Genomic DNA, 27,261 nt, shown 5'->3' with positions numbered 1-27,261 from the left:
GTAATTTTTTTAATTTCTTCGGGATCTGAAGTTATGTTACCTTTTTCATTCATTATTTTGTTTATATGGGTCTTCTCTCTTTTTGATTTTGTCAGTCTAGCTAGGGGCTTGTCAATCTTGTTGATCTTCTCAAAGAACCAACTTTTGGTGTTATTTATCCTCTCTGTTGTTTTTTTGTTCTCTATGTCATTTATTTCTGCTTTAATCCTTGTTATTTCTTTTCTTCTACTTGGTTTAGGATTGGTTTGCTGCTCATTTTCTAGCTTCTTCAGTTGATCCATTAGTTCTTTGATTTTGGCTCTTTCTTCCTTTTTAATACATGGGTTTAGTGCTATAAATTTCCCCCTCAGTACTGCTTTTGCTGCATCCCATAGGTTTTGGTATGTTGTGTTCTCATTTTCATTCATCTCTATATATTAAGCAATTTCTCTTGCTATTTCTTCTTTAACGCACTGATTGTTTAGGAGTGTGTTGTTTAACCTCCAGGTACTTGTGAATTTTCTAAGTGTCTTAGGGTTATTGACTTCTAATTGTATTCCATTGTGGTCAGAGAATGTGCTTTGAATAATTTCAATCTTTTTAAATTTATTGAGGCTTGTTTTACGTCCCAGCATATGATCTATTCTGGAGAAAGTTCCGTGAGCACTAGAGAAGAATGTGTATCCTGGTGATTTGGTATGTAATGTTCTATATATGTCTGTTAAATCTAATTCATTTATCAGATTGTTTAGGTTTTCAGTTTCCTTATTGGTCCTCTGTCTGGTTGATCTATCTATAGGAGAGAGTGATGTGTTGAAGTCTCCCACAATTATTGTGGAAACATCAATTGCTCCCTTTTTTGCCAGTATTTGTCTCATGTATTTTGTGGCACCTTGATTGGGTGTATAAACATTTATGATTGTTATTTCTTCTTGTTGAATTGCCCCTTTTATTAGTATGTAGTGGCCTTCTTTGTCTCTCAAAGCATCCGTGCATTTAAAGTCTATTTTATCTGAGATTAATATTGCTACACCTGCTTTGTTTTGGCTGTAGCTTGCAAGAAATATTTTTTCCTTCCTTTCACTTTCAATTTCTTTGTGTCCCTGTGTCTAAGATGAGTCTCTTGTATGCAACATATTGATGGTTCATTTTTTTTAATCCATTCTGCTAATCTATGTCTTTTAATTGCGGAGTTTAATCCATTTACATTCAACGTTATAACCATAAAGGCATTTCTTGAATCAGCCATCTTATCCTTTGGTTTATGTTTGCATATATATTTTTCCCCTCTCTCTATTAATATCCTTTAATGTACCCATACTGAATCTCTTTAGTACTGAACCTTTCTCCAAGTCTCTCTGTCCTTTCTTTGTTTCTCTGTCTGTAGGGCTCCCTTTAGTGTCTCCAGTAGAGCAGGTCTCTTGTCAGCAAATTCTCTCAGCATTTGTTTGTCTGTGAAAAATTTAAGCTCTCCCTCAAATTTGAAGGAGAGCTTTGCTGGATAAAGTATTCTTGGTTGGAAATTTTTCTCACTCAGAATTTTAAATATATCGTGCCACTGCCTTCTCGCCTCCATGGTGGCCACTGAGTAGTCACTACTTAGTCTTATGCTGTTTCCTTTGTATGTGGTGAATTGCTTTTCTCTTGCTGCTTTCAGAACTTGTTCCTTCTCTTCCGTGTTTGACAGTGTGATCAGAATATTTCTCGGAGTGGGTTATTTGGATTTATTCTATTTGGAGTTCACTGGGTATTTATGATTTGTGTATTTATGGTGTTTAGAAGATTTGGGAAGTTTTCCCCAACAATTTCTTTGAATACTCCTCCTAGACCTTTACCCTTTTCTTCCCCTTCTGGAACACCAATGAGTCTTACATTCAGACGTTTTATATTATCTATGATACCCATGAGGTCCATTTCGATTTTTTCGATTTTTTTCCCCATTCTTTCTTTTGTGCTTTCATTTTCCATTCTGTCATCTTCCAGCTCACTGATTCGTTGTTCAACTTCCTCTAGTCTTGTACTATGAGTGTCCAGAATCTTTTTAATTTGGTCAACAGTTTCTTTAATTTCCATAAGATCATCTGTTTTTTTATTTAGTCTTGCAATGTCTTCTTTATGCTCTTCTAGGGTCTTCTTGATATCCTTTGTATCCCGTACTATGGTCTCATTGTTCATCTTTAGTTCTTTGATTAGTTTCTCTATGTACTTTGTCTCTTCTGATCTTTTGATTTGGGTGCTTGGGCTTGGGTTATCGATATCGTCTTGGGTTTTCATATGCTTTATAATTTTCTGTTGTTTTTGGCCTCTTGGCATTTGCTGAACTTGATAGGGTTCTTTTAGGATTTGTAGACCAATTGAAGTCCTTATCTCTAATTTATCAGATCTACAGCTTCGTGGAGTACACTTTGTCTAACTAACCAGCAGGTGGCGTCCACGAGCCACCTCTTCTCCACAAGCCAGTTCTCCCCTGCTTTGCCTTTGTGGTGAGCGGGGGATTGAGTCTTGTGGGGTCCAATTGGTGTACCAAGCTTGCGTGTGTAGTTGGTGTTGCCCACCGTGTATATGGGGCGTGTGTCTGGGCGGTCGGGGAGGGGGTGGCTCTAACAATCAAATCTCCCTGGTGATCCTAGAGTTTTAAAGCTGCTGCAATAGTCTAATCCTTCAGTTCAGTCCTGCCACAGTTTGTCTCTGCCACTGACCCACAAGTCCTTGGTATTGGTGTATGGCTCCTGAGACTTGCAAGTGGGCCCCTCTTCCAGGCTGTGCACCCCGGGTCCTCTGTTGAGGGATGACTGTGCTATGTCACAGGTGAGTGCCGTCCCCCCAGGGCGGTTCTGGGCTGCTGGGCTGTGTAGGGAGGCTCCCAGTGTGCTGAAATGATGGCTGAATGGGGCTTTGTTAATTCACACTGCTCCACCTTCCCAACTCTGGGACAATCAGCTGAGGTTGCAGGGAAGGCTAATGTCCACGCCCAGTTTTGTGGTGTGTGCCTGTTATTTGAAGCGCTTCCGTCACACTGGGTTGTCTGGGGCAGCTCTGGGCTATGGGGCTGGCGATGGGCAGGAGTGTTTCCTGTCCACCAGGATGGTGGCTGTGAGCGGACACCCCCCTTTTCTTGGGAAGTTGTGGTGTTTAGTGAATTTTCTCAGCCACTGGATTATTGCCTTTTGTCTCAGAGCTCTCTTAGTTCTGCTCTTGACTTGACCTGCCCAAACTGCAAGTCTGTGAAGCTTTCTGTGTTGGGCTTCTTAGAGTAATTGTTTTAGAAACAGAAAAAAAAAAAAGGTAAAAAAAAAAAAAAGCCCTCCTCGAAGATCTGATGGGTTATTGAAATGCTAAGAGGCAAAGCAACCAGGGCCATTAAGGAAAGATCCAGGGGGCAGAGAGATCAGTTTTTCTTCGGGATTTGCATATGAGCCTCAGGGCGTGAGCTCTGCCCTTCCCCTTTCTGTGTTCACCAGAACTCCCCAAATCCTCCGCTTTTATTTTGGAGTTTTTCTTTGCTGTTTTTTGCTATGCCTGTCTCCTCTCTGCTGGGCTGGCTGCTCTCAGATTCTCTGGTGTCTGGTCTCAGTCTATCTATGGTTGGAGTTTGGCTCAGTAGAATGAGTTTCCAATAGGAGCTGCCACTGCAGTTCTCCCTTCTCCTTCCCAGCGCTGACGGCCCCTCCTCCCATGGGACTGAGCCTGGCAGGGAGCGGCGCGGGTCCCCTGGCCACAAAAACTTACAGATTTCGCTGATCTCAGCAGTTCAGCGTGTTCATGAGTGTTGTATGAAGTATGCCCAAAGTCACATTGCTCTGTGGTGTCCAGTCCACGCAGTTCCTGGCTTTCTACCTACTTTCCTGGAGGAGTAACTAAAACATACAGCTCACCAATCCGCCATCTTCAACAGTTTTTAAAAAACAATGAAGTTTGAATGAATCTAAAGGGGTTTTGTTGTTCTGTTTTCCTGGGAGAATAATTGGTGATAGGTACAAGGAAAGTTACAAAGAGAAACATGAGGCCGTTATTAACATTAGGAAAAACAAAAATAAATTAAACAAGAAAAGATGTCATAATATAGTATATGGCTTAGTTGTGAACAATGTTTATGTACTCATGATAATGTAAATACTGAGTTGATTTAGTTTTTTATTGAGATTAGGAGAAGGGAAAGTGGTAGTGTTTGGGTGGTGTAAGAGAGCTAAAACCTGGTATTTTTAACACAGCAAATCAACATATCTAAATTAATGTCAGTAATTATCAGAGTAAACATATTATGTAGAATTATGGAGGGAAAGATCAGAAGGATCTGCTTAAAGTACTGAAAAGTAGCTGCCTCTGTGGAATAAGGCTCTGTGACCAGGAGAAGGCTGTTTTTATTTTAAACCCTGTAGTAACATTTAAAGAAAAAACCATACATCTTTTACAGAAATTTAAATTTACAGAAATCAAGAAATTTACTGTTGTAATATTTCTGTTTTCCACTTAAGGCTATTCAGGCAATATAATCTGGATTAGAAATGAGAAAAGAGAGGACATTTTTGTTGCCTCACATGAAAATAGCTTATTTCATTGCTGGAATAGATGATCACTCTAATGCTAGCATGCCACCTCTGCTCTTGGAAAATGTTGAAGTGCTATTATGAGTCAGACACAGTTCCAGGTATTGGGGATATGAACAAAACAAAAATGTGGTATTTTTATTTGGTCATCAGAAAAAGAATTGCAAAGTATTTTCCCTTAGCTAAATAACACTTCAAGTTACTAAGAAACTGAATAGATAGATCAGTGTTTGTTTGTTTTCCCTCCTTCTCCCCCAGCTCTTCAATAATTGATTTAAATTTGTCTTGGAGCAGCCAAGTTCTTTTGGTAATAAATAACAAAATGTCCATGTTCTTTGGAACATTATATGGCAGTTCTTGTTGAGCATTCCATCTGTGAATATCATCCTCTGTGCCTAAGTGAGCCCTTCCTTGTTTGGCCAGGATTGGGGAGAGACGGGCATAATCTATCCATTAGACAATCCCAGGCAAGACATTAATATCCCTCCTGTGGTTCTTAGAAGAACTTAACAGCTAAATGATATGAATAACAATATTAATAATATTTATTTATACTATTTACAATACTATACCATTTATAATATTTATATATACTTTATACAAGTCTTAACATTTCTTATCTCATTTTGTTGTCCACTTGTGAGATGAGTGTTATTCCTGTTTTACAGGCTCAGATTTTAAATGACTTATTTAAGTGCACATTGGTAAGTGAGAGAGCTAGAAGTTGAACAAATCTGCTGACTTCAATCCTGAGCCTGTTCTGTTAGCCAACTGTTTTCCCTGAAAAGCCTATGGGAAATGATTTCTACTTTAAGTAAAAAGTAATCTCCTTGCTAATGCTGAATTTATGGAAATTAAAGTAGAATCACCTAAGGTAGCTTGACCCACACTCATGAAATGAAACCAAAGGTCAGGTTACCCAAATCAGCAGTCTTCTGATAAAGGTTTGAGTGTGCCCCTTCCTGGTATCTACACAGAGTTATCCTTGCAGTAACTCACTGAGGTTTGATTCTGAATGCCCTTGACAAATGACGAGATTTGCTTTGTTTCTTTTGATTCTCCCAAAGATCAGTTTTCCCTTCCATTAGAATTTTAAAATTTTTCTTGGGATACGGGAGGATTGGAGTGAGGCCAGGAGGGATATGCAGATTTCATAGAGCTGATCCAGAAGCTCGATCATTATTTAAATTATGTTATTTAATATGTATAATGATATTTATATATAATTATTTATATAATTTATAGTCAGCACATTATGTCTAAGTATGTTTATGCCTGTATCAAGTCCTGTTGTTTTTTTTCCCCCATTCATAGTCTTATATTTGTCACTTCCTTTCTTCCAATTTCTACCACCCTAGTTTTTTTTTTTAACTTTATCAGAAAATTAAAAAAATTTTTTTTTTCAAACAAAACCAAAATAAGAAAAACAAATAACCTAAAATAACTACATTGTTTCCAACATGTTCCTCCCCTACCCCAGGAAAATAAATGAACTATAACCAAACAAAGGAATAAGAAAAACAAATAACCTAAAATAACTACATTGCTTCCAACATGTTCCTCCCATACCCTCCAAAAATTAACAAACCATAGTCATTCCTGAGCATTCCCATAACCATTAAGATTACCCTCCATACCCTCCGTAATTTATCTGCTCTTATTATATTATCGTTCCCCCTTCACTATTTGCTCTCTATCGCTAGGTCCCCTACATTCTACAATATAAAACATGTATTTTACATTTTTCACAGAGGTCACATTAGTGTCTACCACCCTAGTTTAAGTCCTAATTTCATTTCATGCTTCAAGTGCCAAAATATCGTTGCTCTTGCTTATTTCATTGTGTCTTCAACTTAATTAATTCGATACTCAATACACATCAAACTTTAAAAACAATTTTTATTGCTGTTTTAGTTTCCTACTGTCTGTCTCCTTAAGTTTCAATTCCTTTGTCTGCTTTTTAAGATCCTCCATAGTCTGTTGTTAACCTACCCATCCAACATTATCTATCCCCAAACATGTGCCTTCTGTTCAAATGAGGCCCATCTGTCTCCTGAAGATAATAGAAGTTCAAACCCATTCCTATTTCTTGACTTCAGCTTGTAGTTTCTCTTATTCAACCAGTCCTTCTGGGTCCAATCAAGACTTCCTTGATAAGTATAATTAGTAATAAGTTCTCCTGTTTATATCACTTACTGTCTGCACTGCACATTTTTGCTACTTCATTACGTTACCTTTAATAAAATATTATATTGTGTGTTTTATTGTTCTCAAATTAACCAGAATTTAAATTTAACACCAGAAACCAGATCCCCCACAGTACCTAGAACAATCCTTGAACACATGCCAGACACACTTTAAATGCTAGTTATGCCAGTGAATATGTGGCAAAGTTCACTGAGAATGATGATGATGGTTCAAATGGATGAGTTATTTATTCTGGAAATGAATCTGTGTCTTTATTTTTGGCAAGAACCTACTTGATAATGACATTTACATTCCTTTCTTCCTTGCCTTTGTTTTGGTGACAGGCTGTGGATGATGTAAAGAAAGGTTACATTAAAGCAGAGGAAAAGTCCTACCAATTACAGAAGCTGTATGAACAAAGGAAGATGGTCATGGTAGGTTTATGTTCCCTATAAAACCTGTGTAAAATGCTCCTGCTTATCTCCTAAAGATGTTGCTCCAGTCATGTTTGAGACGTATTGGTAACCTGGTCCTTGTCTTAACTAATTGAAACAAGGAAGAGGATCTGGACTCTGATGCAAAGTCCATTGTGAACTCCATTTAGCACACAAAGAGCTTGTTATTGCTATACATGTGTATATTTATCATTAAAAATAACCAAACAATAGTCTTTTTTTGAAATAGTATCTTTTTGATAAACAGAAAATGTGCTAAAACAGAAGATGTGAAAACATTACACTGTGATAAAAATAAGACTCTGTAAGAACTGATATTTGGATTTTTAACTTTAGAAATGATTTTATTTGTGATTTAGCAATAGCAAAATCATTTGTTTTTACAACTTCCATTTCTGCACTTAAACATCAGTGCTCAATAGTGCTTGTAGTCAGTATGATGTCCTAGAGTTTGCTGTTTTAATCAATAGCTACTAGCCGCATGTGACTACTTAAATTTCTATTAATTTAAAATCCAGTTCCTCAGTTGCACTAGCCACATTTCAAGTGGTGACTAGCCATGTGTGGCTAGAAGATACCATGTTGGACAATGCTTATACAGAACATTTTCATCATTGCAGAAAGTTCTGTTGGACAGGGCTATCTAGAGTGTTCCTTAAATGTTTTAAAATTAGTTTTCAATTTGTATCTGCCATAAATACAGGTATGGAATTGTCAAAAATAAAATTTGTGAGAAATACCTACATGAACATTCACTTACATTCTAGCATCTTTAAGTTTCTTCCTTGGCAAATTCACATATAATTGGAATTTTTCCAATTATATTTTTTTTTTATCATCATTTTATTGAGATATATTCACATACCACGCAGTCATACAAAACAAATTGTACTTTCGATTGTTTACAGTACCATTACATAGTTGTACATTCATCACCTAAATCAATCCCTGACACCTTCATTAGCACACACACAAAAATAACAAGAATAATAATTAGAGTGAAAAAGAGCAATTGAAGTAAAAAAGAACACTGGGTACCTTTGTCTGTTTGTTTCCTTCCCCTACTTTTCTACACATCCATCCATAAACTAGACAAAGTGGAGTTTGGTCCTTATGGCGTTCCCAATCCCACTGTCACCCCTCATAAGCTACATTTTTATACAACTGTCTACGAGATTCATGGGTTCTGGGTTGTAGTTTAATAGTTTCAGGTATCCACCACCAGCTACCCCATTTCTTTAGAACCTAAAAAAGGTTGTCTAAAGTGTGCGTAAGAGTGCCCACCAGAGTGATCTCTCGGCTCGTTTTGGAATCTCTCTGCCACTGAAGCTTATTTCATTTCCTTTCACATCCCCCTTTTGGTCAAGAAGATGTTCTCCATCCCACGATGCCGGGTCTACATTCCTCCCCGGGAGTCATATTCCACGTTGCCAGGGAGATTCACTTCCCTGGGTGTCTGATCCCACGTAGGGGGGAGGGCAGTGATTTCACCTTTCAAGTTGGCTTAGCCAGAGAGAGAGGGCCACATCTGAGCAACAAAGAGGCATTCAGGAGGAGACTCTTAGGCACAAATACAGGGAGGCCTAGCCTCTCCTTTGCAGCAACCGTCTTCCCAAGGGTAAAACTTATGGTAGAAGGCTCAACCCATCAAACCACCAGTCCCCTATGTCTGTGGTCATGTTAGCAACCATGGAGGTGGGGTAGGCGAATACCCCTGCATTCTCCACAGGCTCCTCAAGGGGGCACTACATCTTTTTTTTTCTTTTTTTTTTAACTTGTTTGTCTTTTTTCTTTCTTTTTTTTTTTTTTAACTTTACCTTCTTTTTTAAATCAACTGTATGAAAAAAAAGTTAAAAAGAAAACAAACATACAATAAAAGAACATTTCAAAGAGACCATAACAAGGGAGTAAGAAAAAGACAACTAACTTAAGATAACTGCTTAACTTCCAACATGTTCCTACTTTACCCCAAGAAAGTTACATAATATAGCAACATTTCAGTGAACTTGTTCCTACTACATCCATCAGAAATTAACAGACCATAGTCATTTCTGGGCATCCCCAGAACGTTAAATAGCTTATCTGTTCTTCTTGGATTATTGTTCCCCCTTCCTTAATTGCTCTCTACTGCTAGTTCCCCTACATTCTACATTATAAACCATTTGTTTTACATTTTTCAAAGTTCACATTAGTGGTAGCATATAATATTTCTCTTTTTGTGCCTGGCTTATTTCGCTCAGCATTATGTCTTCAAGGTTCATCCATGTTGCCATATGTTTCACGAGATCGTTCCTTCTTAACTGCCGCGTAGTATTCCATCGTGTGTATATACCACATTTTATTTATCCACTCATCTGTTGAAGGACATTTGGGTTGTTTCCATCTCTTGGCAATTGTGAATAATGCTGCTATGAACATTGGCGTGCAGATATCTGTTCGTGTCACTGCTTTCCGATCTTCCGGGTATATACCGAGAAGTGCAATCGCTGGATCGAATGGTAGCTCTATATCTAGTTTTCTAAGGAACTGCCAGACTGACTTCCAGAGTGGCTGAACCATTATACAGTCCCACCAACAATGAATAAGAGTTCCAGTTTCTCCACATCCCCTCCAGCATTTGTAGTTTCCTGTTTGTTTAATGGCAGCCAATCTAATCGGTGTTAGATGGTATCTCATTGTGGTCTTAATTTGCATCTCTCTAATAGCTAGTGAAGCTGAACATTTTTTCATGTGTTTCTTGGCCATTTGTATTTCCTCTTCAGAGAACTGTCTTTTCATATCTTTTGCCCATTTTATAATTGGGCTGTCTGTACTATTGTCATTGAGTTGTAGGATTTCTTTGTATATGCAAGATATCAGTCTTTTGTCAGATACATGGTTTCCAAAAATTTTTTCCCATTGAGTTGGCTGCCTCTTTACCTTTTGAGAAATTCCTTTGAGGTGCAGAAACTTCTAAGCTTGAGGAGTTCCCATTTATCTATTTTCTCTTTTGTTGCTTGTGCTTTGGGTGTAAAGTCTAGGAAGTGGCCTCCTAATACAAGGTCTTGAAGATGTTTTCCTACATTATCTTCTAAGAGTTTAATGGTACTTTCTTTTATATTGAGATCTTTGGTCCATTTTGAGTTAATTTTTGTGTAGGGGGTGAGGTAGGGGTCCTCTTTCATTCTTTTGGATATGGATATCCAACTCTCCCAGCCCCATTTGTTGAAAAGACCATTATGGCTCAGTTCGGTGACTTTGGGGGCCTTATCAAAGATCAGTCGGCCATAGATCTGAGGGTCTATCTCTGAATTCTCAATTCGATTCCATTGATCTATATGTCTATCTTTGTGCCAGTACCATGCTGTTTTGGCAACTGTGGCTTTATAATAAGCTTCAAAGTCAGGGAGTGTAAGTCCTCCCACTTCGTTTTTCTTTTTTAGAGTGTCTTTAGCAATTCGAGGCATCTTCCCTTTCCAAATAAATTTGATAACTAGCTTTTCCAAGTCTGCAAAGTAGGTTGTTGGAATTTTGATTGGGATTGCATTGAATCTGTAGATGAGTTTGGGTAGAATTGACATCTTAATGACATTTAGCCTTCCTATCCATGAACATGGAATATTTTTCCATCTTTTAAGGTCCCCTTCTATTTCTTTTAGTAGAGTTATGTAGTTTTCTTTGTATAGGTCTTTTACATCTTTGGTTAAGTTGATTCCTAGGTACTTGATTTTTTTAGTTGCTATTGAAAATGGTATCTTTTTCTTGAGTGTCTCTTCAGTTTGTTCATTTCTAGCATATAGAAACATTACTGACTTATGTGCATTAATCTTGTATCCCGCTACTTTGCTAAATTTGTTTATTAGCTCTAGTAGGTGTATCGTCGATTTCTCAGGGTTTTCTAGATATAAGATCATATCATCTGCAAACAATGACAGTTTTACTTCTTCTTTTCCAATTTGGATGCCTTTTATTTCTTTGTCTTGCCGGATTGCCCTGGCTAGCACTTCCAGCACAATGTTGAATAACAGTGGTGACAGCGGGCATCCTTGTCTTGTTCCTGATCTTAGAGGGAAGGCTTTCAGTCTCTCACCATTGAGTACTATGCTGGCTGTGGGTTTTTCATATATGCTCTTTATCATGTTGAGGAAGTTTCCTTCAATTCCTACCTTTTGAAGTGTTTTTATCAAAAAGGGATGTTGGATTTTGTCAAATGCTTTTTCAGCATCTATTGAGATGATCAATTGATTTTTCCCTTTCGAGTTTTTAATGTGTTGTAATACATTGATTGTTTTTCTTATGTTGAACCATCCTTGCATGCCTGGAATGAACCCCACTTGGTCATGGTGTATGATTTTTTTAATGTGTCTTTGGATTCGATTTGCAAGTATTTTGTTGAGGATTTTTGCATCTATATTCATTAGGGAGATTGGCCGGTAGTTTTCCTTTTTTGTAGCATCTTTGCCTGGTTTTGGTATTAGATTGATGTTAGCTTCATAAAATGAGTTAGGTAGTGTTCCATTTTTTTCAATGTTTTGAAAGAGTTTGAGTAAGATTGGTGTCAGTTCTTTCTGGAAAGTTTGGTAGAATTCCCCTGTGAAGCCATCTGGCCCTGGGCATTTATTTGTGGGAAGATTTTTGATGACTGATTGGATCTCTTTGCTTGTGATGGGTTGGTTGAGGTCTTCTATTTCTTCTCTGGTCAGTCTAGGTTGTTCATATGTTTCCAGGAAATTGTCCATTTCTTCTACATTATCCAGTTTGTTGCCATACAGTTGTTCATAATATCCTCTTATAATTTTTTTAATTTCTTCAGGATCTGCAGTTATGTCACCTTTTTCATTCATTATTTTGTTTATATGGGTCTTCTCTCTTTTTGATTTTGTCAGTCTAGCTAGGGGCTTGTCAATCTTGTTGATCTTCTCAAAGAACCAACTTTTGGTGATATTTATCCTCTCTATTGTTTTTTTGTTCTCTATGTCATTTATTTCTGCTTTAATCCTTGTTATTTCTTTTCTTGTACTTGGTTTAGGATTGGTTTGCTGTTCATTTTCTAGCTTCTTCAGTTGATCCATTAGTTCTTTGATTTTGGCTCTTTCTTCCTTTTTAATATATGCATTTAATGCTATAAATTTCCCCCTTAGCACTGCTTTTGCTGCATCCCATAGGTTTTGGTATGTTGTGTTCTCATTTTCATTCATCTCTATATATTTATCAATTTCTCTTGCTATTTCTTCTTTAACCCACTGATTGTTTAGGAGTGTGTTGTTTAACCTCCAGGTATTTGTGAATTTTCTAAGTCTCTGATGGTTATTGACTTCTAATTGTATTCCATTGTGGTCAGAGAATGTGCTTTGAATAATTTCAATCTTTTTAAATTTATTGAGGCTTGTTTTATGTCCCAGCATATGATCTATTCTGGAGAAAGTTCCGTGAGCACTAGAAAAGTATGTGTATCCTGGTGATTTGGGATGTAATGTCCTATAGATGTCTGTTAAATCTAATTCATTTATCAGATTGTTTAGGTTTTCAATTTCCTTATTGGTCTTCTGTCTGGTTGATCTATCTATAGGAGAGAGTGATGTGTTGAAGTCTCCCACAATTATTGTGGAAACATCAATTGCTTCCTTTAGTTTTGCCAGTGTTTCTCTCATGTATTTTGTGGCACCTTGATTGGGTGCATAGACATTTACGATTGTTATTTCTTCTTGCTGAATTGCCCCTTTTATTAGTATGTAGTGGCCTTCTTTGTCTCTCAAAACATCCCTGCATTTGAAGTCTATTTTATCTGAGATTAATATTGCTACACCTGCTTTCTTTTGGCTGTAGCTTGCATGAAATATTTTTTTCCATCCTTTCACTTTCAGTTTCTTTGTGTCCCTGTGTCTAAGATGAGTCTCTTGTATGCAACATATTGATGGTTCATTTTTTTTGATCCATTCTGCGAATCTATATCTTTTAATTGGGGAGTTTAATCCATTTACATTCAGCGTTAAAACCGTGAAGGCATTTCTTGAATCGGCCATCTTATCCTTTGGATTATGTTTGCCATATTTTTCCCTCTCTCTATTAATATCCTTTATTGTACCCATACCGAATCTCTTTAGTACTGAACCTTTCTCCAAGTCTCTCTGTCCTGTCTTTGTTTCTCTGTCTGTAGGGCTCCCTTTAGTATCTCCAGTGGGGCTGGTCTCTTGTTAGCAAATTCTCTCAGCATTTCTTTGTCTGTGAAAAATTTAAGCTCTCCCTCAAATTTGAAGGAGAGCTTTGCTGGATAAAGTATTCTTGGCTGGAAATTCCTCTCACTCAGAATTTTAAATATATCGTGCCACTGCCTTCTCGCCTCCATGGTGGCTGCTGAGTAGTCACTACTTAGTCTTATGCTGTTTCCTTTGTATGTGGTGAATTGCTTTTCTCTTGCTGCTTTCAGAACTTGCTCCTTCTCTTCTATGTTTGACAGTGTGATCAGTATATGTCTCGGAGTGGGTTTATTTGGATTTATTCTATTTGGAGTTCCCTGAGCATTTATGATTTGTGTATTTATGTTGTTTAGAAGATTTGGGAAGTTTTCCCCAACAATTTCTTTGAATACTCTTCCTAGACCTTTACCCTTTTCTTCCCCTTCTGGGACACCAATGAGTCTTATATTCGGACGTTTCATATTATCTATCATATCCCTGAGGTCCATTTCGAGTTTTTCAATTTTTTTCCCCATTCTTTCTTTTATGCTTTCATTTTCCATTCTGTCATCTTCCAGGTCACGGATTCGTTGTTCAACTTCCTCTAGTCTTGTACTATGAGTGTCCAGAATCTTTTTAATTTGGTCAACAGTTTCTTTAATTTCCATAAGATCATCCATTTTTTTATTTAGTCTTGCTATGTCTTCTTTATGCTCTTCTAGGGTCTTCTTGATTTCCTTCATATCCCGTACTATGGTCTCATTGTTCATCTTTAGTTCTTTGAGTAGCTGCTCTAGGTGCTGTGTCTCTTCTGGTCTTTTGATTTGGGTGCTTGGGCTTGGGTTATCCATATCGTCTGGTTTTTTCATATGCTTTATAATTTTCTGTTGTTTTTGGCCTCGTGGCATTTGCTGAACTTGATAGGGTTCTTTTAGGGTTTGTAGACCTATTGAAGTCCTTATCTCTAATTTATCAGATCTACAGCTTCGTGGAGTACACTTTCTCTAACTAACCAGTAGGTGGCGTCCACGAGCCACCTGTTCTCCACAAGCCAGATCTCCCCTGCTTAGCCTTTTTGGTGAGTGGGGGAGTGAGTCTTGTGGGGCCCAATTGGTGTACCAAGCTTGCGTGTGTAGTTGGTGTTGCCTGCCCTGTATGTGGGGCGTGTTTCTGGGCAGTCGGGGAGGGGGGGTGGCCCTAACAATCAAATCTCCCTGATGATCCTAGAGTTTTAAAGCTGCTGCAATAGTCTAATCCTTCAGTTCAGTCCTGCCACAGTTTGTCTCTGCCACTGACCCACAAGTCTTTGGTATTGGCGTATGGCTCCTGAGACTTGCAAGTGGGCCCCTCTTCCAGGCTGTGCACCCCGGGTCCTCTGTTGAGGGATGACTGTGCTATGTCACAGGTGAGTGCCGTCCCCCCAGGGAAGTTCTGGGCTGCTGGGCTGTGTAGGGAGGCTCCCAGTGTGCTGAAATGATGGCTGAATGGGGCTTTGTTAATGCACACTGCTCCACCTTCCCAGCTCCGGGACATTCAGCTGAGGTTGCAGGGAAGGCTAATGTCCACGCCCAGTTTTGTGGTGTGTGCCTGTTATTTGAAGCACTTCCGTCACACTGGGTTGTCTGGGGCAGCTCTGGGCTATGGGGCTGGCGATGGGCAGGAGTGTTTCCTGTCCACCAGGATGGTGGCTGTGAGCGGACACCCCCCTTTTCTTGGGAAGTTGTGTTGTTTAGTGAATTTTCTCAGGCACTGGATTATTGCCTTTTGTCTCAGAGCTCTCTTAGTTCTGCTCTTGACTTGACGTGCCCAAATTGCAATTCTTTGAAGCTTTCTGTATTGAGCTTCTTAGAGTAATTGTTTTAGAAAAAGCAAAAAGGATTTAAAAAAAAAAAAAACGGCCCTCCTCAGAGATCTAATGGGTTATTGAAATGCTAATAGACAAAGCAACCAGGGCCATTAAGGAAAGGTGCACAGGGCAGAGAGATCAGCTTTGCTTCGGGATTTGCATATGCGCCTCAAGGCCTGATCTCCGCCCTTCCCCTTTCTGTGTTCACCAGAACTCCAAAAATCCTCTTCTTTTATTTTGGAGTTTTTCGTGTTGTTTTTTTTCTATGCCTGTCTCCTCTCTGCTGGGCTGGCTGCTCTCAGAGTCTCTGGTGTCTGGTCTCAGTCTATCTATGGTTGGAGTTTGAATCAGTAGAATGAGTTTTCGATAAGAGCAGCCACTGCAGTTCTCCCTTCTCCTTCCCGGAGCTGACAGCCCCTCCTCCCCCGGGACTGAGCCTGGCAGGGAGGGGCGCGGGTCCCCTGGCCGCAAAAACTTACAGATTTCGCTGATCTCAGCAGTTCCACGTTTTCATGAGTGTTGTATGAAGTATGCCCAAAGACAGATTGCTCTGTGGTGTCCAGTCCACGCAGTTCCTGGCTTTTTACCTGCTTTCCTGGAGGAGTAACTAAAACTTACAGCTCACCAGTCTGCCATCTTGCCCCGCCCTCCCAATTATAATTTTTGATGATTTCACACTAAGCAGTAATTGCTTTTGTAATGATTCTGATAGGTCACTTGAATTTCTTTTGTACCTTCTGTGTACTTTTTATGAAGAATGATTATTCATTTAAATTAATTGAGTTGGAATAAGAATGTAAACAAGTCAACCTCTTAAAATTATTTATCACTTATTTTTTCGCTTATATGATGAAAAGTAACAAATCTCTGCCTTAGAAAATTATTTATTTTATCACTTAGATGATGAAAAGTAACAAATCTCTGCCTTAGAAAATTGCCAAGAATCAGGAAGATGTCTTATCATTGTTCTATATACCATCAAGGTGAAATAGACAATGCAAACATTTTTTAAATATAATTAAGTCTTGGCAGAGTTTTGGCTAAGTTAATTTTTTTATGTGGAAGACAGGATTTAAAAATTCAACTTCCACCTGTTCTCTAAGATAATAGCATTATCTTCTATATATTAATATGTGACTCTGACCAATACATCTGCATCTTTTTGGTAAAAAGGACCAAATACCAAAGGGCCATCAGACTCGGCGATCGTTCTTTGCTTTTGTCGGCCAACAAAATCTTCCTGTTCCTGAAAAAATAGCAAAAATCAAAGTAATTTCATAAGGACTTCTGGTATACCAGTGTGGAGTATATATTATTTCTTTGTACATATAGTAGTCCAAATATACTATCTTCTATTTATGCATTCAACAAAAAAATATTTATTGAGCGCCACGTATGTTCCAGGCACAGTGCAAGGTGCTGGAGCAATAAATGGGTTATGGTTTTTCTGGGCAAAATTGAGAAAATCTGAATTTGACAAGCCCAGTAAGCTATTATGAAACCATTTTTAGGCTCAATTTTGTATCTTGTAATTACCCAGTTAAAAACCAGAGTACAGCTGGTATGTTTTCCTGTCGGTCACTGGAATTGAGTATAAAATGTGCTTAAACCTTCATGGAATTCTATTGTCTTGAAAACTTAGTGCCAAAATATGTGTGTAACATTTAATACTGCAATTAGATTTTAAAGAAAATCCCATAAAAGTTTGAATTTTATTCAAGTATAATTTCGTGTATTCAGATAACAGTTTTCAAAGACATTACCTAGCCAATGGTCATGGTCAATACATAGAAACTTCCAATTCAGGTGGGCCCTTCAGAGTCCTGGTACCATTAACTGTAGCAACCTAAGTTGGATTGATAGACCTACAATGAGGCTATCAGGACACTGGGATGCTTATCCTGATTAGTTGCCAAATCACTGTGAAACCTTTAGCATTTCACCAAATTTCTTGGATTGGGTCTGGAAATGTTCAGACAGCCAGCTATCAAGTAGAGTCTTGACAAAATACTCCAAATGTCTTTTAGATAAATAAGCTTTGTATAAAGTTCCCTTGTTCTCCAAATCTCCAAATACAGAGGACAGCTCATATCTTTGCCATAGTTTATAGTGCCCAGTGTGACAAAAATGTGGTTTTTTTCTACTTATTTACCAAGTTAGATTGATTCTCAAATTAGAATGGTTGAGAATGTGTACCAGAAAGAGTCTTTTTTTTTTTTTTTTTTTTTTTTTACCATTCACACAAATAATAGACACGTGTAAATCATATATCGGAAGGAGTGGCCTAAATTTGCCTTTGTTGAACTGACAAATCAGGAGTTTCTATGATAGTGTTTTTCAACATAATTTTTATTGATTAACACAAGGCAGTGTGTATGAAAGTCACTGTTTCTCAAAGTATGGTTCCTAGCCCACCTACATGAGAATCACCTGTGAAGCCTATTTGAAATGCTGATTTCTGGACTCCACCCCATATTTACTAAGCCAAAATCTCTAGGGGTTTGACCTAGAAATCTTTATTTTTAAAAAGCACCCTGGTGATTTGAAACTTTAATTCAGAATAACTACATATATGTTTGGGAAAGTTGGCTTCCAAGTTCTTTTCAAGCCCTTATTCGGTTTTAGACCTGGTTTGACCCTTGGCAGGTTGTTTGGGCGACCAGAACATTCTCTAGAATGGACCTTGACCCACTACCCTAAAGTGTTCTGCTCTGTTAAGTACTCAGTGTCTGCTTTAATAATGTTCTATTTCTGTACTTACATGTCTTGCTGAATATTGAACATTTATAAAATGTCCCATGTTGTACCTTTCCTCTTCTCTGGCCTAGTGTGGGCCACTAGAAAGATATTTGTCAGTTCCTGTTGTTTCTTTCACAGCCACTGTGGGAGGCATGGAGCCTTGAAGCATCTTATTCTGCCCTCTTGATCAGGGTGGGGATAACAGAGCTTTTAAAATTATTTTCAAAGCTGTCATTTATTGAATGCCTAATTATGCACTAAGTAATATGCTAAATATTTTATATTTAAGGTTCACAAATAACTCTATGAGGTAGGCTATTATTTTCTGTTTTATAGAAGAGGAAACAAATGCTCCTGAGATTAAGTAATTTGGCTGAGTTCAAGCAACTGTGTCCAAGATGACCCAGTTGGAAAGTGATGGGGCCAGGATTCAAGCCCAGGGAAGCCTAGGCCCAAGCCCTTAATCACCCCTTTGGATAATGTGTCCTTTACCAATCTTTGCTGCTTGTTATAACCCCAGAAGAGTTCTCTCCTCTTCTGTACCACCTGCTCCTTGTCATATTTTGTTTAGTGGTTAGAGATTTCTTTTTGTTCATAGTGTCAGTAGAGGATTAAGCAGTATCCAGTTTTACCACCAATTGAGGATGATTGATCAAAAAGGAGGGTGGAATAGAATTTTAGAAGGAGAGAGAAATGACAGAAGAAAGATGATGTAAATGAAGTATTGTGGCACCGGGAGCCCCCTTCTAAACTGACCCTGTCCCTGTGTCTTTTTAATTTTTTTAAATTGTAGAATATAACATATTTACATAGAAGTGATACCTTTCCAAGTGCAATTTAACAAGTAGTTAGAGAGCAAATTTCAAAGAATGTTATGGGTTACAGTTCCACTGTTTCAATTATTTCCTTATTGTGAAATATAACATATGCAAAGAGGTGATGACTTTAGAAGTATGATTTAACAAGTAGCTATATAAGAAATTTCCAAGAATGTTATGGGTTACAGTTCCACCATTTCATTTCTTTCCTTCTAGCTATTCTAATACCCTAGCTACTAAGAAAAAGAAAATTACATAGAGATTCAGTGTTCATAATCCTTTGTGAAATTCTATCCTGTCTGTTACTACCCTTTCCTCTAGTTTAGTCACTTTCCTGATCTTTAGGGGTGTCTAGGCAGTAACCATCCTAACTTGTACATTTTGAAAAGGTGTGTTGACATGGGAAAAGTGAATGCAACTGGTTAATTTTCTTGAAGAAGTTGTTGCCTCTGGGTTTTGGGACTTAGCTGGTATAGGAGCTCTCTGGAGAATTTAAGTTTCTGAAGAATAAACTTAGTGAGTGAAACTTTTATAGAGTCTCAGATAGGGACCTGGATATTCTTTAGGGTTTTCGTGACTACTATTGACTTGGGTTTATCATGCTGTGGCCATTTGGGTTATGAAGCTTACGTAGGAGTAACTTCCGCAGCAGCCTCTCAACTCTATTTGAAATCTCCTAGCCACTGAAACTTGATTTTGTTGCCTTTCTTTTCACTCTTGTGGTCAAAAAGGCATTCTCAACCCCTCAATGCCAGGGTCAGGCTCATTTCTGGAATCCGTGTCAAACTTACCTGGGGGGTTCTGTCCCATGCCGGGGGGAGGGTGATGAATTTATTTGCGGAGTTGGGCTTAGAGAAAGTCCACATGTGAGTAACAGAAGAGGTTCTCTGGAGGTGACTCCTAGGCATAATTATAGGTGGGCTTAGTCTCACCTTCACAACCATAAGTTTCACAAAACCAATCCTCAAGATCGAGGGCTTGACTTATAAAATAGAGAGTTCCTAATTTCACACAGCGTATATTCTGTCCACAATAATCAATCAGTATCTCATATTATCATCACTTAACTTGTACAGTCCTCATCCCTCTCCATTTTAAACAATTCTCATGACCCAAAACACCCATAGCTCTTTTCAGCCCCTAATTATTTGTCCCTGGCAGACAATAGGTAGATTTTTCCCATATACCACTCTGTTGTCAACTCTCTGTATCAGTGTCATACCTTAGTAGTGTATCATGCAAACACCTATTATCTGTATTCGTAGTACTGATCTGTGGGATACATGCCTTTAAACAATCCCTTTCAATCCCGTTCGCCTTCAGTGCAGCTCTGATACTTATAGTCCCATTAACAGTCATCACCCCTCTCCATTCCCGTACCTTAAAATTCACCCTTATTAACATATCTGAACATCCTATATTACCATTACCCCTTTACTACCCTCTGTCTATTTCTAAGTCCCCAGTGTTCTGCATTATAAGACATTGATTTTACATTGTTCAGGGAGTTCATAGTAGTGGTAACATACAATATATCTTCTTTTGTGTCTGACTTACTTCACTCAGCATTGTATCTTCACAGTTCATCCATGTTGCCATATGTTTCAGGATCTTGTTTCCTTCTTATGGTGCATGGTATTCCATTGTATGTATATACCACATTTTGTCTATCACTTGTCTGTTGAAGTATACCTGGGTTGTCTCCATCTCTTGGCAATTATGAATAATGCTGTTATGAACATTGGTGTAGAAATGTCTGTGTGACTGCTTTCAGATCTTCTGGGTATATACCGAGAAGTGGAATTACCAGATCATAGGGTAATTCGATATCTAGTTTTCTGAGAAACCACCAACTGTCTTCCACAGCAGCTATACCATTATACATTCCCACCAGCAATGAATAAGAATTCCAATTTTTCCATATCCTCTCCCGCATTTGTTGTTTCCTGTTTCTTTAATGGCAGTCATTCTTACTGGTGTGATATGGTGTTCTAGTTTGCTAATGCTGCAGAATGGAAAACACCAGAGAAGGATAGGCTTTTATAAAACGGGGGTTTATTTCACTACACAGTTACAGTCTTAAGGCCACAAAGCGTCCAAGATAACACCTCAGCAATCGGGTACCTTCACTGGAGGATGTCCAGTCGCTTCCGGAAAACCTCTGCTAGCTGGGAAGGCAGCTGGCATCTGCTCCAAAGCTCCAGCCTCAAAACGGCTTTCTCCCAGGACGTTCCTCTCTAGCAAGCTTGCTCCTCTTCAAAACATCACTCCCAGCTGCACTCACTTACCTCTCTTTGAGTCAGCTCATTTATGTGGCTCCACTGATCAAGGCCCACCCTGAATGGGCGGGGCCACACCTCCATGGGAACATCTCATCAGAATCATCTCCCACAGCTGGGTGGGGCACATTCCAAGCAAATCCAACCAGCACCAAAAACGTCTGCCCCACAGAACCACAAAGATAATGGCATTTGGGGGACACAATATACTCAAACCGGCACATTCCACCCCCTGGACCCCAAAATGACATTATCTTTCCAAACACAAAATACATTCATTCCATCACAATATCACAAAAACTTAAATCATTTCAGTAACAAAAGTACAGGATCCCATCAAAATCAATTATAGGCATGGCCAGTCCTAAGGCATAATTTTTCTTTAACTGTGGATCTGTGAACTTAGAACAAGTTATGTGCTCCCAGTATACAAAGAAGAGACATTTATAGGATAAACATTTCCATTGCCATAAGGAGAAACAGTAAGGAAAACAGGGTTAACAGGAGCAAAACAGTTCCTAAAACCCGCAGGACAAACTCCATTAGATTTCAGTCTGAGAGTCATTAACAGAACAACGTTGCATCCTTGGGGCTTGAGAGAGCGGGAGCCTAACCCTTCCCAAGGGCCTTTTTGGCAGCCCTTTTCTCTCCAAATGCTTGGGTGAGTGCTCCAACATATCCACACATTGGGGAGACCACCTTCTCGGCCCCACCCTCCTCAAACATCGGGGCAGCTCCCGGATTCCCTTCCATCTCCGGGGCACACGCTCAACCCCTTCAGAACAGTGTGGTGGCAGCCAGGCTCTCCCCAATTCCCTGGGAATGTGCTTCGCCCTCTTTGGGACCTCAGATGGCAAAACTCTTCCAGAGCATCAAGGCGGAAAGCCCGCCCTCGACCTCCAGGGCAAACTCACCCTTTCCATGCATGTAGGCTGCTCCGCTCTCCCAGCCCGAGACCTCTTGACTCCAGAACTCAACCTCCATGGCTCTGTCTTTGAAAAAATTTTTCCTTTAATTTTTTCCTTGTCTGTCTCTTCCAGTCCAGACCGGCAATGGCTCTGTCTATAAAGATCTCGCAAAAATTCTGTTGGCTTTGCATGAAGCACACAGGGGTCAAAGCCATTAGACAATAGGACTTTCCACAAATCCTTTCTGGATAATTCCATCTCCAATCCTGGCTTGTACTAAAATGGTGGCTGGGTTCCATGTTTGGTTACATCCTCACGTTGGGCTGTAGCTTCTGGGATTCCACCCCCTGGAAGCTCGTAATTTTCCAAGTGATCAGCTTCTGGTCTCTTTGAACCCAGGAGTTCTGGTCTAAGTTTATCTCTCTCTGCTCGCATTTTACTATAAGCTGCAAGGAGAAGCCAGGGTATATCCTCCACATGTAGTCTGGAGATCTCCTCAGCTAAGTATTCCAGGTTGTCACTTTCAAATTCTTCCTTCCATCTGACACCAGGGCTCAGTTTTGCCAAATTCTTTGCTACTTGTATTAGTTAGGGTTCTCCTTGGAAACAGAATCAATGAGAGATGTCTCTGATTATCAAATTGTAAAAGTGACTCACGCAACTGTGGGAGCACATGAGTCCAAATTCTGCAGAGCCGTCAGCAAGCTGTCAACTCCAAGGAAGACGTCCGACGAACTCCTCGGGAAACGAACCGACAGCTTTGACGAACTCCTCAGGAAACGAACCGGCAACTTCGACGAGCTCCCCAGGAAATGCTTCACTGAGCAGCCGAAGAAGAAGTGAAGGTTCTCTAACCGTCCGGCTTATAAGCCTCCAACTGATCACCCGGACCAAATCCACCCAATTGCATTCTCTCATTGTGGAACGCACGCCCCTTGATGAGTCATCAGTCAGCTGCAGTCAATTGACTGATGATCCAGCAAACCAGCCCGTTGGTTTATTAACTAGCCTCAGATATCCTCACAGCAATCATCAGGCCAGTGCCTGCTTGACCAGACAGCTAGGCCATCTAGCCAAGTTGACACATGAACCCAACCATCACAGATGGTATCTCATTGTGTTTTTTTTTAAATTCAGTTGGATTGAGATATATTCACATACCATGCAGTCATCCAAAGCATACAATCAGTTGTTCACAGTACCATTATACAGTTGTGCATTCATCACCACAATTAATTTTTGAACATTTTCATTACCGCAAAAAAAAAAAAAGAATAAGAATAAAAATTAAAGTAAAAAAGAACACCCAAAACATCTTCATCCCCCATCCCTCCCTATTACTCATTTACTTTTTGTCCCTGTTTTCTACCCATCTGTTCATATACTGGATAAAGGGAGTGTGAGCCACAAGGTTTTTACAATCACACAGTCATACCATGTAAGCTATATAGTTACACAATTGTCTTCAAGAATCAAGAGGGGGCGGGGCAAGATGGCAGACTGGTGAGCTGTATGTTTTAGTTACTCCTCCAGGAAAGTAGGTAAAAAGCCAGGAACTGCGTAGACTGGACACCACAGAGCAATCTGTCTTTGGGCATACTTCATACAACACTCATGAAAACGTGGAACTGCTGAGATCAGCAAAATCTGTAAGTTTTTGCGGCCAGGGGACCCGCGCCCCTCCCTGCCAGGCTCAGTCCCGGGGGAGGAGGGGCTGTCAGCTCCGGGAAGGAGAAGGGAGAATTGCAGTGGCTGCTCTTATCGGAAACTCATTCTACTAATTCAAACTCCAACCATAGATAGACTGAGACCAGACACCAGAGAATCTGAGAGCAGCCAGCCCAGCAGAGAGGAGACAGACATAGAAAAAAAACAACACGAAAAACTCCAAAATAAAAGCAGAGGATTTTTCGAGTTCTGGTGAACACAGAAAGGGGAAGGGCGGAGATCAGGCCTCGAGGCGCATATGCAAATACCGAAGCAAAGCTGATCTCTCTGCCCTGTGCATCTTTCCTTAATGGCCCTGGTTGCTTTGTCTATTAGCATTTCAATAACCCATTAGATCTCTGAGGAGGGCCATTTTTTTTTTTTTTTTTTTTTAAATCCTTTTTGCTTTTTCTGAAACAATTACTCTAAGAAGCTCAATACAGAAAGCTTCAAAGAATTGAAATTTGGGCACGTCAAGTCAAGAGCAGAACTAAGAGAGCTCTGAGACAAAAGGCAATATTCCAGTGGCTGAGAAAATTCACTAAACAACACAACTTCCCAAGAAAAGGGGGGTGTCCGCTCACAGCCACCATCCTGGTGGACAGGAAACACTCCTGCCCATCGCCAGCCCCATAGCCCAGAGCTGCCCCAGACAACCCAGTGTGACGGAAGTGCTTCAAATAACAGGCACACACCACAAAACTGGGCGTGGACATTAGCCTTCCCTGCAGCCTCAGCTGAAGGTCCCAGAGCTGGGAAGGTGGAGCAGTGTGAATTAACAAAGCCCCATTCAGCCATCATTTCAGCACACTGGGAGCCTCCCTACACAGCCCAGCAGCCCAGAACTGCCCTGGGGGGACGGCACTCACCTGTGACATAGCACAGTCATCCCTCAACAGAGGACCCGGGGTGCACAGCCTGGAAGAGGGGCCCACTTGCAAGTCTCAGGAGCCATACGCCAATACCAAAGACTTGTGGGTCAGTGGCAGAGACAAACTGTGGCAGGACTGAACTGAAGGATTAGACTATTGCAGCAGCTTTAAAACTCTAGGATCATCAGGGAGATTTGATTGTTAGGGCCACCCCCCCTCCCTGACTGCCCAGAAACACGCCCCACATACAGGGCAGGCAACACCAACTACACACGCAAGCTTGGTACACCAATTGGGCCCCGCAAGACTCACTCCCCCACTCACCAAAAAGGCTAAGCAGGGGAGATCTGGCTTGTGGAGAACAGGTGGCTCGTGGACGCCACCTGCTGGTTAGTTAGAGAAAGTGTACTCCACGAAGCTGTAGATCTAATAAATTAGAGATAAGGACTTCAACTGGTCTACAAACCCTAAAAGAACCCTATCAAGTTCAGCAAATGCCACGAGGCCAAAAACAACAGAAAATTATAAAGCATATGAAAAAACCAGACGATATGGATAACCCAAGCCCAAGCACCCAAATCAAAAGACCAGAAGAGACACACCACCTAGAGCAGCTACTCAAAGAACTAAAGATGAACAATGAGACCCTAGTACGGGATATGAAGGAAATCAAGAAGACCCTAGAAGAGCATAAAGAAGACATTGCAAGACTAAATAAAAAAATGGATGATCTTATGGAAATTAAAGAAACTGTTGACCAAATTAAAAAGATTCTGGACACTCATAGTACAAGACTAGAGGAAGTTGAACAACGAATCAGTGACCTGGAAGATGACAGAATGGAAAATGAAAGCATAAAAGAAAGAATGGGGAAAAAAATTGAAAAACTCGAAATGGACCTCAGGGATATGATAGATAATATGAAACGTCCGAATATAAGACTCATTGGTGTCCCAGAAGGGGAAGAAAAGGGTAAAGGTCTAGGAAGAGTATTCAAAGAAATTGTTGGGGAAAACTTCCCAAATCTTCTAAACAACATAAATACACAAATCATAAATGCTCAGCGAACTCCAAATAGAATAAATCCAAAAAAACCCACTCCGAGACATATACTGATCACACTGTCAAACATAGAAGAGAAGGAGCAAGTTCTGAAAGCAGCAAGAGAAAAGCAATTCACCACATACAAAGGAAACAGCATAAGACTAAGTAGTGACTACTCAGCAGCCACCATGGAGGCAAGAAGGCAGTGGCACGATATATTTAAAATTCTGAGTGAGAGGAATTTCCAGCCAAGAATACTTTATCCAGCAAAGCTCTCCTTCAAATTTGAGGGAGAGCTTAAATTTTTCACAGACAAAGAAATGCTGAGAGAATTTGCTAACAAGAGACCTGCCCTACTGGAGATACTAAAGGGAGCCCTACAGACAGAGAAACAAAGACAGGACAGAGAGACCTGGAGAAAGGTTCAGTACTAAAGAGATTCGGTATGGGTACAATAAAGGATACTAATAGAGAGAGGGAAAAATATGGCAAACATAATCCAAAGGATAAGATGGCCGATTCAAGAAATGCCTTCACAGTTTTAACGTTGAATGTAAATGGATTAAACTCCCCAATTAAAAGATATAGATTCGCAGAATGGATCAAAAAAAATGAACCATCAATATGTTGCATACAAGAGACTCATCTTAGACACAGGGACACAAAGAAACTGAAAGTGAAAGGATGGAAAAAAATATTTCATGCAAGCTACAGCCAAAAGAAAGCAGGTGTAGCAATATTAATCTCAGATAAAATAGACTTCAAATGCAGGGATGTTTTGAGAGACAAAGAAGGCCACTACATACTAATAAAAGGGGCAATTCAGCAAGAAGAAATAACAATCGTAAATGTCTATGCACCCAATCAAGGTGCCACAAAATACATGAGAGAAACATTGGCAAAACTAAAGGAAGCAATTGATGTTTCCACAATAATTGTGGGAGACTTCAACACATCACTCTCTCCTATAGATAGATCAACCAGACAGAAGACCAATAAGGAAATTGAAAACCTAAACAATCTGATAAATGAATTAGATTTAACAGACATCTACAGGACATTACATCCCAAATCACCAGGATACTCATACTTTCTAGTGCTCACGGAACATTCTCCAGAATAGATCATATGCTGGGACATAAAACAAGCCTCAATAAATTTAAAAAGATTGAAATTATTCAAAGCACATTCTCTGACCACAATGGAATACAATTAGAAGTCAATAACCATCAGAGACTTAGAAAATTCACAAATACCTGGAGGTTAAACAACACACTCCTAAACAATCAGTGGGTTAAAGAAGAAATAGCAAGAGAAATTGCTAAATATATAGAGACGAATGAAAATGAGAACACAACATACCAAAACCTATGGGATGCAGCAAAAGCAGTGCTAAGGGGGAAATTTATAGCACTAAACGCATATATTAAAAAGGAAGAAAGAGCCAAAATCAAAGAACTAATGGATCAACTGAAGAAGCTAGAAAATGAACAGCAAACCAATCCTAAACCAAGTAGAAGAAAAGAAATAACAAGGATTAAAGCAGAAATAAATGACATAGAGAACAAAAAAACAATAGAGAGGATAAATATCACCAAAAGTTGGTTCTTTGAGAAGATCAACAAGATTGACAAGCCCCTAGCTAGACTGACAAAATCAAAAAGAGAGAAGACCCATATAAACAAAATAATGAATGAAAAAGGTGACATAACTGCAGATCCTGAA

General features: G+C 39.5%; 1 protein-coding gene across 1 annotated transcript in view; it reads left to right on the top strand.

Annotated features, from left to right (window-relative positions):
• The window catches only part of SNX27 (sorting nexin 27), a 124,331-nt gene that overhangs the window by 77,019 nt on the left and 20,051 nt on the right, over nucleotides 1-27,261 (top strand). The window contains exon 8 of the mRNA XM_037825982.1: nucleotides 7,058-7,147. Coding sequence (XP_037681910.1) covers nucleotides 7,058-7,147 — 90 coding nt within the window. The remainder of the gene's footprint in view (nucleotides 1-7,057; nucleotides 7,148-27,261) is intronic.

The sequence above is a fragment of the Choloepus didactylus genome, chromosome 2, assembly GCF_015220235.1.
Source record: "Choloepus didactylus isolate mChoDid1 chromosome 2, mChoDid1.pri, whole genome shotgun sequence".
Taxonomy (NCBI): domain Eukaryota; kingdom Metazoa; phylum Chordata; class Mammalia; order Pilosa; family Megalonychidae; genus Choloepus; species Choloepus didactylus.
The sequence above is the reverse complement of the archived record's forward strand: the minus strand, read 5'-3'. Positions and strand labels throughout refer to the sequence as shown.